This window comes from Dipodomys ordii, unplaced genomic scaffold (assembly GCF_000151885.1).
Source record: "Dipodomys ordii isolate 6190 unplaced genomic scaffold, Dord_2.0 Scaffold43, whole genome shotgun sequence".
In the NCBI taxonomy this organism is placed as follows: Eukaryota; Metazoa; Chordata; class Mammalia; order Rodentia; family Heteromyidae; genus Dipodomys; species Dipodomys ordii.
The window spans coordinates 10505198-10518462 of NW_012267259.1; the positions used below are offsets into that span (position 1 = coordinate 10505198).

Below are 13265 nucleotides of genomic sequence, written 5' to 3' on the forward strand. Positions count from 1 at the left end.
CAATAAAAAGCCAGTTCATTTCAAGGAGAAAGCAGTAACCATACCTCCTCCCTTACATTTTAAATATCACAAGGAATTTAAGTAACAAAATAAACAATTCTCTGAGAACACACTTTAAGTATAACTTTAATTTCTTCCTACTGTGTTCATTACCAAGCTGTTTGCTTTCTTTTAGGATTGGGGAGAGAAAAACTTTTAAAAGACTTGTTTAGCACAAAAGTTAATTTCCACTAATGTATTCATCGTGTGGCATATGTAGTCTCCCAAAGCAGTATACACAAGTATTTGTGTATCAGTTTCTTCCCTTATACGAACAATAATAATTACCATCAAATACATAACATATTCCTGTTTACAGGAAAAGACATGAATATGAGAATCATACCATTAATAGTTACAAGTTGGTTGTATTTGTAGTATGATTGATTTCTCCTTCATTTGTATACAAATAAATTGAATTAATGTAACTAGTGGGGGCTGGGAAGGTAGCTTAGTGGTAGAATGCTTGCCTAGCATGCATGAAGCCCTGGTTCAATTCCTCAGTACCACATACACAGAAAATGCCAGAAGTGGCACTGTGGTTCAAGTGGTAGGGTACTAGCCTTGAGCAAAAGAAGCTCAGGGTCAGTTCCCAAGCCCTGAGTTCTCAAGTCCCAGGATTGGCAAAAAGAAAAAGTAACTAGTGTATAACCTGGCTTTTTCTAAACGTTTCATGCATTCCACCTAGAAGCAGAAATGGCATGCTTCCTATCAACTGTCACTATCAAGATCTTTAACACAAAAAGAGTTCCTGGGCATGGTAGTCTTTGTTACTGAATCTAAGTGAATCCAGAGACCATGAACTCTGACAGGATCACCAGGGGCTTCACAGGTTCTAAAGACCCCAAAGCCCCTTTTACGTATGTTCAGTGAAAGGGAAGAAAACAAGACCTCTGCACTAGTTTTTTAGGAGGCCCAAATGGGCAACAGCGGGAAATGAAAGCTGAGGCAAGTGAGCAGCCTACCAAACGCTCCAGTGAATACTTTTCTTCTTGAACTCTTCAGATCAGACTTATAGACAAAGACAGGGAAGTAATAAAAAAAATTTAGAAAAGAAAGAAAGAAAGGAAGAAATAGGAAAGCCAGGCTCTAGTGGCTCACATCTGTAACCTTAGCTACTAAGGAAGCTAATATCTGAGGATCATGGTTCAAAACCAGCCCAGGCAGACAAATGCAGGGGATTCCTATCTTCAATTAACCAGCAAAAGCTGGAAGTGGCAGAGCACCAACCATGAGGGAAAAAGCTAAGGAAAAACTCTAGTACCATCACCAAAAATCAAAAAGAAAGAGGAAAAAAAATATGAGAACATAAACTCCTTCAAAACATCCATTTTGTTATGTTCATAAAGTTTAGCCAGTAGAAACAAAATAGAGTACATCTGTACATCTAAACCTAGTGCACGCTGCTAAAGCTAGCTCACCTCATAAAAAAAATCTCAACTGATATGTATTCCTGTGCAAAATGTACTTATAGAAACTGAGACCTTAAGGGAAATACAGTAAATATAAGATATACACACATTCTGTTTTTCCTAAGTGTAATCCCAGAAGAATTGTTCTCTACTATTAGAGTTTTCTCAAAGCTAACCCTTCACTAAAGTTCCTCAGATGGAAAAACAATGTATATGATGAGAAAATTGGGCTGAACTAGAAGTTGCTACTGAATAATACCACAAATATAGATACACATTATAGCTCACTCCAGAATTTTGATCCCAAAGGTGTCTAGGAAATACATTGAGGTTTACCTCCATTATTTTCACACATGACTCTAATTTATGGTACCTTAATCATAACAAACCACTGTTGTTAAGAAATCACATGCATTATCCCATCAGAATTTAACTATGGTCCTAGAAAGATGAGATGTATGTAGACAGAACAATTGCTGTCCTTGTTCAACAGATAAGCAATCTAAATATGAGAAGTCAGTAGAAGACTCAACCAACAGAACTGTAAATCAGAACTTTGATAACAGAAATTAGCAAGTCAGATGTAAAGAAGAGAGAAGCAGAAATCCAACTAAATCTTAATCTTACAGTGTTCAGAATATTCCCTTGTGGATTGCCATGATCCATATTCTAGCAATAGCTTTTGTTTGGTGCTGAACTTTAGTCTATCTCCTAGGCTTCTAAAACACAAAATCTGTTTCTCACTAATCTTTTCCATCAATTCAACTCCAGGTTAAGATTCCTTCTTCCAGACTATTTCCCTTTAGACAGGTTTCACAGAAACATGAGCTGGGTTCTATCCAGTAGTCCAAAGAGAGAGGGAACTGTTAGTAACAAATATGTCATCTTACATAAAGTGCACCTGGCTTGCTTTTTCTTAATGCTCAATTTGCCTTTTGAGCTAGAACTTGAAAGAGGCAGGCTCTGATTCTGCTACAAAACTTCTACAGTATAAAAAAATATTTCAAAAACCTTCTACAATTTCCCATCTTTTCTGTCTTTATCAGTTCTCCCTGAAGTGATTTCTACAGAAAAAATGACATTGTATGAAGTGATTATAAGGTATTTTTAAAGTCTTTTTGTACATTTAAATAGTATTAGCAAAGAAACCATCACGAGTTCTGATGATGACAGGCAGAACATGGGTCTTGAGCTAGCATCAATGCAATCATTTTAAGCCACTTTCAGAGAAGAAACATCATCTAGTTGCATGGATCTGACATCCCTAGGTACACACATTTTTCCAAAGACATGATAGCAATTCTTCAAATTAAAGGCAGAGTTATTAAGCCCACTGAGACTTTTTAGTTGTTCTGATGGAATGGCTTGAGTGCTATGCTACCTCATTAAACTCAGCCACATAAGGGAGGAAAAGGTTGATGAGGTCATAACCCAGAAATGAGGTCATCAGCTAAATCTGATTTCAGAAAAACCAACAAGTATTGACTAATGAAAAGGTGTCCCTAGCATAGAAGTTAACATTCTTTCAGGTTGGGAAAGGAAATTTGTTAGGTTGGCTTCTAGCTTACTCACAGTGGCATGTGACTAATAGCACTCTAAAGTCTGTGGTGAAGGGTATAATTAACTGACCATTCACAACTTACAAAGGTCACATTAGCAGCCCCTATCAGTTCTTCAGTGCTGAAGCGATAAGAGTGTGAAACTTGACTTGTGAGTTCACAGAATGATTCAAGTCAGAAGTGATCCATGGTTGTTTATAAATGGAGCCCAAGATTCCTAACATTATCAATAACAGGAGAACAGTCACAAAATAATTGTGGGCAGCAAAAGAAGTGTGATTTTGATTTTGTTACTTTTTCTGTGATGTATGTGCCAGTTCCAGGGCTTGATCTCAGGGTGGGCCTTGTCCTCCAGTTCTTTTTTTTTTTTTTCTGCTGAAAGCCAGCACTCTACCCTTTGAGCCATAGTTCTACTTCCAGCTTTTCCGTGGTGAGGGGGAGGGATAATAAGCATCTCATGGACTTTCTAGACCAGGCTAGCTTTGAACTGCTATCCTTGTACCTGAGCCTCCTAATTAGTTAGGATTATGGCTGTAAACTACCAGCCTCCAGCTTGATAGTTTTTTAATAAACCAAGAAAAGCACTTGAACTAATGGAAAATTTAGTTTTTAACTATAAATTTCAGAAGCAAATGCTATCTTAAGTCAGTAGGAGGCTGCCTGATTATAAACATTTTGAAAAATAAACTACCAATGTTAAACCAATTAATGATACAGTACAACCCACAACATCATTCATTAATTTTATTCCCACTAAATCCAAATTCAAAGATTTATGGATGATTTTAGCAAAATATGTTGTCTTCCTTGTACCTAAATATTATGTATGACTGAAATATTTCGAAAGTAATAACCAGTTGACTCTTTAATTCACTGAGTAAAAGCTGAATATTTACTAACATTTTTTGGAAACTTGCAACCAGTACACAAGGAAGAATCTTGTATCATCACACTGTGTTGTCCTTAACTTGACAGGAAGCCAACTTCAAGCAGATTGACTTGAATCGGAATCTTATTTGGGAAGCACCAAGTATCCAATAAACTGTGTGGGGTTTTTTAATTTTTTTAATCTGGAAAAATTCTCAAGTTCCTGTGGTTTATCTTCCTGTCCATCACTTTTTGAAATCCTGCAATCCCATGTGGACTTCTGGTAGAATGAGCAATGCAAGGAGCTGGCTTGGACTTGGCTTGTCCTTGTACTTCTGGGGACTGATGGACCTTACGACCACTGTTCTCTCCAGCACAACACCACGAGGCAAATTAGAAGAGCTCCTGTCAGACAAGTCACAGATGCATCAGCGAGCCAAGAGAAGCTGGGTTTGGAACCAGTTTTTTGTTCTGGAAGAGTACACTGGAACAGATCCTTTGTATGTAGGCAAGGTAAGTAAGATATGCCCACATTGATATATCTCACATTGATGAATAGGAATTGAATATGAATGCTTACCTAGCCTGTGTCTAAGGCCCATCAGAAATTTTACCTACTGGTATTTACATGACCCATAACTAAAATACAGATTTTTTTGCTTTGTCAGATACAAGTCAGAAAAAGGAAGATTCTTCTTGTCCATGTCTCTGTGCAGAGTGGGAAAAACCAGGAGTGGTTTTGCAGAAAATGTTTCAGATCCTGCAAGAACCTCTCAAGGCTCAGGAAAGACAGCAACAACTTTCTGAGAATGACAGGATGAAGAAAGAAATAGAAAGGCAAAAGAGAAAGTAGAAGTTTATGCTTTGTCATTTTTTTTCAAAGCATGTCAACAGATGTAGCCTTGAGGCCCAAGTTTAAGGAAAAAAAGAAAAGGAAAAATGGTCTTTACTTCATAATTTCCTAGGATATATGTGCTTTAAGATAATCAGAGACAATCAATGACTATGTTTATTAACTTTATATTCAAATCCCCTTGATTTATATATAATCATTTCATTTTTAATCCTGGCTTTGTCCTGTGTTTACTTAATTTAAATATTAATCAGAGACCATTTGTGAAAGTAACCAAGAGAGAGTATGATAGACAAAAAATTAATTAGAAAATAAATAATTCATTCAAATAGTAACTAAAACACTTGTTTAATACAAAAGTTAAGAGCTTAGGTTTCAGATTGAAATCATGTGGTTCAAAGTACAACCCTGTCAGATGCTTGCAGAAATACTCTTGACAGGTCAACAAGCACCATTAGCCTGGTTCTCCTCAACTGTCCAACAGGAAGGAGAGGATGAAGGAACGGCTACTTCTCAAGAATAACCTTCTCCTCCCCTCATCCTGCATTCTCTACCTTTGCAATTTTGTTTGTCCTATGCCAAAATAACTCCAAAATCCTTCTACTGTTTCATCTCCATTTCTACCACTGTCTCAGCTGAGCAAATACTTAGCTAGCCTCCCATCAATTTCCTCCAGACCTCCTGGATTTCCTTCTCCACAATCCACATTCTCTACCTGTGTGTCCCTGTGTGTCTCCCTTCTATTAAGTCGCCTGTGGGTCACCTCACTGGAAGGGAAGAAGTCCTCCAAACAACTCCCTCACCACTTAGTGACACATTTTGTCCCCTGGAGTCCAAGTACAAGCTATGCTAATTTTTTCCCCTGGTTCTCCTGCTCCAGGGATATGACCTGCAGTTCCCACAACTTTCACAATGTTTCCTATATTGTTCTTCCAGAGTAGGGACATTCTATTAGCTATTCTCTGTGGTAGCCCCTGTTAAATTCTCTTGCCATCATTTCTTTCACGACTGTAACTGTAACCTACAGTAATTGATTTATTTTTTAATGTACGTGGTCATTGTCTGGATTCATCAACTAGATTAGAAGCCCAGAGAAGGCAAAATCATTGCTCCCATTTTATTTCCAAGACCTAACATGGCACCTGCCACATGGAAGATGGAAAAATGAATGAAGAGCTCATGTAGTAGGAATTAAATAAGAGAATGAATGCAGAGTGCTTAGCACAGAACAATACTTTAATCAGGACAACCTTGTTGCAGTAAGTAGTGGCAGCAGTAGTCTAGGGGATGCATAATGGGAATTTAGCAGCTCACTAATGCATACCTGCCCATGACCTCAAAATCTTGCTTTCTCTTTTCTACATCCTCTTCATCCTTTATGCACAATAGTCACTGTATTTGTCCATACTTCTTCGCCAGTTTCTCTCAGATTCATCTCTTCCTCTCCAAACTCATTACTGTGATCCTCTGTTCCTCTTAATTAGATTAACTGAGCAGGCACTACAGACATGTCTGCCTGAGGAAAAGCTCTTCCCATCCCTATCTCCTGGAAGTACCCTTTGTAGCATGCTGCCCATCTGATTAAGAAAGTGCTATAACCTCTTGAATGCCTAACAGAGATCCTCAAATGCAGGTCAAGAACTTCCTCCATCCTCATCAGAGCTTCTCAACACACGTCTCTAATCATCACGGCCAAGAAGATCTCCTCATAGGCCTCCCACACACCACATTTGTCCTCTCCCCATGTGCCCATGCCACAGCCCTGGCAAGTACACGCTGCCATCACTCCTCCACCTGGATCCCAAAGACTTCTAACTTCTTAGAATTATAAGATTTTTTTTCTAATTAGACATACATGACTATTGGTAAAAATGAATACATTCATATTTAGAAACTGCTTTGTACACTTACACAGTCTAGGACTCTCTTCCCTCCTTCCAAGGGCAGAAATTGCAATGGCACTCCCCAAGCTTGCCTACACCTCCCAGTTGGCATAACTGATCACACAAAAGCACAGAAAGAAAAAGGTAGCTAACATTGCACTGGGCTGCTGCTGCATCCTGTGTCAGATCCTTTATCCTTGTAACAGTGTCAGGAGGGTTGTAATAAATCGAGTCAATTAGGCTTAGAGAGGTTACATTCACTGTCCAAAGTTACACTGAAGGCAGCAGGAAAAGGCTGAATCACACTAGCCATCATTTTTTTCTTTTTCTTTTTCTTTTCTAGCCATCATTCTTAACCCAAAGCTATAGGCTTGCTTCCCTTCACATTCCTCTTCATGTGGCCAGCCAGCACCTTTACACCTAGCCCTGAAGATTCACAGATGCATAAGGTGGCGTCAGGAGTCTAAGGGAGGCTCACTGCTTCCCGAGCCCTTGCTCACTGATGATGGGAAGTATTTAACTATGTGGCACTCTCTATGACCATTAGTATTTTCCTTCTAATTACTTTAACTCAGGTCAACAGACAACAGCACACTCCCACAGTCCTCTGCAGCAGCCGGGGAAGGACTTTACTCTGCACTGGTGTCTCCTCCACATACAGTTGTACAGTTGCCTACCAAAGCACTTACCCTCACACTTTCTTTTGAAAGAAAATTCATCCACCCTTAATTCTCTTTACCCCAGGGACATTTTGCCACCTTGAACTCCACAAGATGTCTGTTTAAAGAGCTTGCAAGGGTATTTACTTATTTCAGGAAGGAGTATGGCAACAATTATCAGCTATAATTGGAATGGTCTTATAAAATCCACACCGTGCTCTCCAAAACAAGGGAGTAAGGAGTTTAAAGCTAGCTTATATTGACATATGCAAAGGGAGGGGTGTAGAGAGCTTGTGTGTGTGCATGAGTCTGTGGCTTCAAGTCCTGCCAAGGTTAACAACTACATGGACATTGTATAGTCACAACTATAAACACTGGCACAGCGTTTATAGCTGACAAATTATATATAGCTGACAAAATTTATATAGCTGACAAATTGGGAGGGGGCATCCCTGTTTTCAGACTCCCAAGTCAAATACGATTTTTGAGAGTCTTCATGAATTTCCTAGCATTCACTATAAGGTTCTTTATCTGAAAATTACAAAGACGACAGCCTTATTAGGATAAGTAAGATTTTAATCTGTCAAATTTGTCCAGGAGACTTTAGATGTTTCTAGGGGGAAAAATGTTTTCCCAACATATACAAAACTATGTGCCACACATGGTGTTCAGTCAGTGTTAGCTGGATTAAATATGGAGAAGATAAAACACTTTTAGGATACTGCCAATTTTCTGAGTGACTTAGAGAAAAGCTATTTACGTCCTTTCTTAGCAGTTTTTGCAAGAAAATATATATTGTGCAGGGTGAACCTGAATGTTCATGTGCATGACTACATTGGTTTTAAGCTCCTTAGTGTCCCTTACCTCATCATACTCCACTCTGATCTGGAGATGGCATTCTGCAAGCCATGCTTTCTTTTTCCAACTGGGATGTACCACAGGTAAGCCAGGAGGCTGGAGAAGGGAGGAGGAACTCACTTTTTCACTCAGCCAGCAGCTTGATTCTAGTTTCAACTTCATCATTCCTCCTAGGAATACTAGCACCACCAATGGCACCCCACCCTCAAAGGCCTGAGTACCAGGTGAGCAGGACTTGGGGAGAAAGGGCTGCTCTACACCCATAAGGCCTCAGCTCTTTCTCCTCAGAGGACTAGCAGCTCAAGAGAATATCCTCCACACTACAAACGCTAGGTACCCTTAGCCCCTACCTCTGTTCACCCTCTACCAAAGGAGCCTTGACTTCCTGGAGTTACTATTGCTCATCACTCAGACATCTCCCTGTTTCCTCGTTCCTTTACATTCCTTCATAATCAACTTTTTTGTTAAAATATCTGGAGGAGGTTTTGTTTCCCAAGAAGGTCATGAACCACTGATACAATTACACACCTCAGGATCAATTCTGTGTAAGTCGATCCTGGCCCTCTTTACAGCTGATACTCTTGTACATGAGAGGCTTCCTCCTTGTCCCTCTACCTCCTCTCTCCTTGTAAACCTGTAAACGAACAACCTGAAGCCACCAGAGAGATGCTTAAAACTAAGGTAGCATCGTTCCACAAAGGCTTAAGCCCTGACCTTTCAATAACATTTTATTCAGAGCATACTACATGCCAAGGCCAACACAAGAGGAAGGTCACATGCTCTGTGCCTTTAAGAAATTCTGCCTGGAGCTCCTCAATTTCTTCTAATACAGATGACAAACAGAATCTTTTAGAACATCTCAAACCATCCTGAGTACATACTTTATGTCAGCCTCATCCCCCTGCCATGCCCTAAGTTAACCTGCTTCATTTTTAAATCCTATGCCACGTGTCTTACAATTACCAAGAGGCATACATTTCTTCTTTTAAAATTTAAGAAACAAGTCCAGGGCCTGTGGCTCATGCATGTAATTCTAGCTACTCAGGAGGTTGAGATCTGAGGATCAGGGTTTGAAGCCAGCCCAGGAAGGAAGGTCCATGAGACTTTTATCTCCAATAAACTACTCAGAAAAAAGCCGAAAGTGGCATTGTGGCTCAAGTGATAAAGCATTAGCATTGAGCAAAAGAAGCTCAGAGACAGTGCCCAGGCCCTGAGTTCAAGCCCCAGGATTGGCAAAACAAACAAACAATAAATAAATAAACAAATAAATAAAATTTAAGAAATATCACAAAATCTTTGCCTTCCTCCTCCTAATTCCATTCCCCTGTCAAGAAGTATAAGTTCCATGGGGAATGGTTTTGCATTTCTCTGTGCTCAGGTCCAAATAAAATGTCATTCTACTCTACATGAGCACTGGGCACTTCTGCCTTTTTACCTGCTCTTTATACTGCATGAATAGTATGTATAGATTATTTTTTTAAAAAATAGAACATGGAATAAGAAAGTGTGAGAACTTCCATAGAATAATTTTAGTAGAAAAAAGTCTTTTTTTTCCAGAAGACTATTCTAGTATTTCCCTTGTCTAGATAAGATAAAGTTGATCCCCTCTCAACAGCAAAGTTGTTGTGTATGACTTGGTCAGGAGCCAGTCCAGTATTATTTCAAAGCCAGTACCAACATCTAAAGCCTTCCCTGTCTGGAGGATTCTGGGGATACATTTCCAGGTGTCTCCTAGCTGGGTAAACTGCAATCCTCAGAGAAGAGAACCCCTCCAAAGCTTTAGGCAGCCTAGGCAGCCTTAGCCATGGGACTCTGCATAACAACAACAAAAAAAAAAAAAAGGCCTGCTGTTTGTTTTTCCTTCTCTACTACATCCTGGAGGCCAAGTGAATAGCTGGGTATGTTAATACCCTATGCTCTATGCAGGTGTCTCATCATCATAACCACCCCATTTCTAGTGTCCCTATTAAGGGAAAGACACTATGCTCTGTACTTTACATTCATTAATCTCTAATGATCCAACTAACCCTCCAAAGTAAGTATTAATGTTGTCCACAATTTATACTATAAAGAAATTAAAGGTTATAGACAGTAAATAATGAGGTTACAAATGGCACAGCCAGTGTTCAGGTCAGTTATATTTGGCTCCTTGCTCAAAGCCCAATACCAGTTGTCTGTTTTATAAATTAATCTCACGAACTTCATTGCTGAACTATGCAAAGTGCTAACAACACAGGAAGCAGCAGTTAGTGTTGCTGACTAAATTTAACTAATTTTTCTTGTTGTTGTTGATCTCTTTAGAAAGATTACGTTACCTATAGAACAGCACAAAATTACAGAGTTCTTGGCAACCACACAAATTATCTTCAATTACCAATGCAGCAGAGTAGTCTTGGACTCCTTTGGAGAGTCATCATTAAAGAATCTGGGAGGAATTTAGTTAGGTAGATGGAAGCCAACCCTAACTCATCCACTGCACATGAGTTAATCAGTTAGAAACCCAAAGTGTCCAACAAAAACCAGAGATACTCTGCTGTGAAACACGGTAACCAGCGGTTAGATTCAATTTGACTCCTAAAACAAGAAGTATAGTCCTGCCAAATCAAATCACAGAACTGGGGTTACAGAACTGAAGAGTTGAAAGGGACACTGGAATATTTAGCCTTTTTTATTTTCAGTCCTGGGATTTTGATCTCACAGCCTTAAGCCACATCTTCGGCCAGTTTTTTAATAAACTACTTCAACAGCTTTCTACCAACTTTATTGTCATTAAAATGTCAATACCCTAAAAATTAACTTCCAACAATTTTTTAAATTGTTGGATGCTTAGGTTTGTCTATTACTATTTGTTAAGGAAAGATGAAGTTCTTGCTCTTAATTACACATAATGGGATCTATATTTTCCAGAGATATTTTTCCATATTCTTCAAGAAGAAAATATTTTAAATAAGTTCAAAATACAGAATATGGTACAGAAAATTTGTTTCCTGCTTTTTGTACAATCATGTAACTTTACAGATAGATGTTGATTTTTTTTTTGTAGTACTACGGTTTGAAATTCAGGTCTCACCCTACTACCTGATCCATGCTTCCAGCCATAGTGAGACTTTTTAAACTTTTAAGTAAAAATAATTTTCCTGGGTGAAGGAAGGCTAGAGGTCTGTACAAAATTGAAAATCAATTTCCTGACAGTGCTTGTGAATATTCATAATGAGATTCTGGGACTGTTTTCCCACAGCTTCATTCAGATATGGACAGGGGAGATGGATCCATCAAATACATCCTCTCGGGAGAAGGCGCAGGCATTGTATTTACCATTGATGACACTACTGGCGACATCCATGCCATTCAGAGGCTCGACAGAGAAGAGAGAGCTCAGTACACTTTAAGGGCTCAAGCTCTGGACAGGCGGACAGGCCGGCCAATGGAGCCGGAGTCAGAGTTCATCATCAAAATCCAAGACATCAATGACAATGAGCCCAAGTTCCTAGATGGACCTTACGTCGCCACTGTGCCAGAAATGTCACCAGTGGGTAAGGTGGTGATTCACTGATTTTCACAAACAGCAGTTGCCCTATCAGAGATCCTCCTATATATAGACAGAGACACAAAGAATGCGTAGAACAACTCACAAATGACAAACATGGGAGCAAAAATTACAATTAAGTCTTTTAACAGGCAGGAAGCTACATACACATTGGAGTCAACAATAAATATTAAGTCTTGTATTGTTTGCCAGTTCTGACTCTATTAAAAAAAATAGATGATTAGTAGATAGATACTTCTAAAAGAGAAACATTTCAATATTATCTAAGTGCAAAGAAGATCCAAAAAGACTATGCTGTCCTTAGTAGTTACTAAGAACTTAAACACAAATAACTATATGATCATCTCTACTAAACAAAGACAAGAAAAGCACTATAGAAGCTTGAGATAGAAAGGGGCCTCCCCCAGGAAAGTAAAGATAACACGTGTAAATGCTTTAAGACTGACCATTCAGGAGTACATCCAGCCTTTAACAACTAGACATAAATAAGTTTTCACTACTTCTCTTCCTCAGGTACCTCTGTTATCCAGGTGACAGCCACAGATGCTGATGACCCCACCTATGGCAACAGTGCCCGGGTGGTCTACAGCATTCTCCAGGGCCAGCCATATTTTTCTGTGGACTCCAAAACAGGTATCTGATACAAGAATCAGAGGTGTTTGTTTTGTTCTACAATCCTTTGAAACCTCTACTTACCACAGAAGCAACTTTCCTTTTCAAGGACTCTCCAGGGAGTATACTAAGCAAAGAAAACTGTTACAAATTTTAGGATTAAGACAGCAAAGGGGCACAGGCCTGAGGCTGAGAGCAGCACTATGCAAAGACAGTGTACAGGGCCAAAGCTCTGCCTATCTAGAAATAGCTCCTCACCAGCCAGCCCTCCAAATGTGACTACATTTATTTCCAGAGGCAAAGGCTTCTATAATTACAGTACAAGAAGATCCAAGAGATGACATATTTACCTAGGCACACTCTAGAACTAGAACCACGTGCTCTGAAAGCACCTTCAGGAAAATCATCCAGCCTGTCACCATGTCTCACAGATAAGGAAACTGGAGAGCTAAAATGCTAGTTAAAGCTCACTGGTTATAGATCTATCTCTGGACATGAGGCCCAAAGTTTTCCACTGAACTACCCAGTACTACGCAGATCACAAGGTCAGAATGAATGGCAGCTGAGCAGGGAAGTTTTGAGGGGCGAGGAAGGAGCACATAGGATATGTCTAAGCAGGCAGATCCTGGTGTGGAGATTCAACAGGGAGGACAGCAAAGTAGCTGAGAGGGGAACAAGCAATGTGGCTGAAAAGGACATCTCTATAGAAGTTTGGCAGGTTTTTTAAATTTCTACTTTATTTCCATTTTAATTTTTTTCCTGAGGTCTTTGGCTGCAAGATTTATTTTTAATCTATGAAAGCCTTTCTTTAATATGTTTGAACTGGGCAGAATAGTTACGTCATTATTTTGTTTGCTTTCGTGCCAGTATTAGGGCTTGAACTCAGACCTGTATGCTGCCCTTTAGCTTTTTCACTCAAGGCTGGTTGGTGCTCTGCCACTTGAGCCACAGCTTCACTTCTAGATTTCTGGTAGCT

At 39.4% G+C, this 13265-nt stretch overlaps 1 protein-coding gene across 1 annotated transcript in view; it reads left to right on the plus strand.

The window, feature by feature from the left end:
* Window positions 1–3985: 3985 nt before the first annotated feature.
* Window positions 3986–13265, plus strand: part of Cdh20 (cadherin 20, type 2) — a 37989-nt gene continuing 28709 nt past the window's right edge. Inside the window, exons 1-3 of the mRNA XM_013018909.1 lie at window positions 3986–4390; window positions 11369–11663; window positions 12191–12310. Coding sequence (XP_012874363.1) covers window positions 4148–4390; window positions 11369–11663; window positions 12191–12310 — 658 coding nt within the window. The 5' untranslated portion in view covers window positions 3986–4147. The remainder of the gene's footprint in view (window positions 4391–11368; window positions 11664–12190; window positions 12311–13265) is intronic.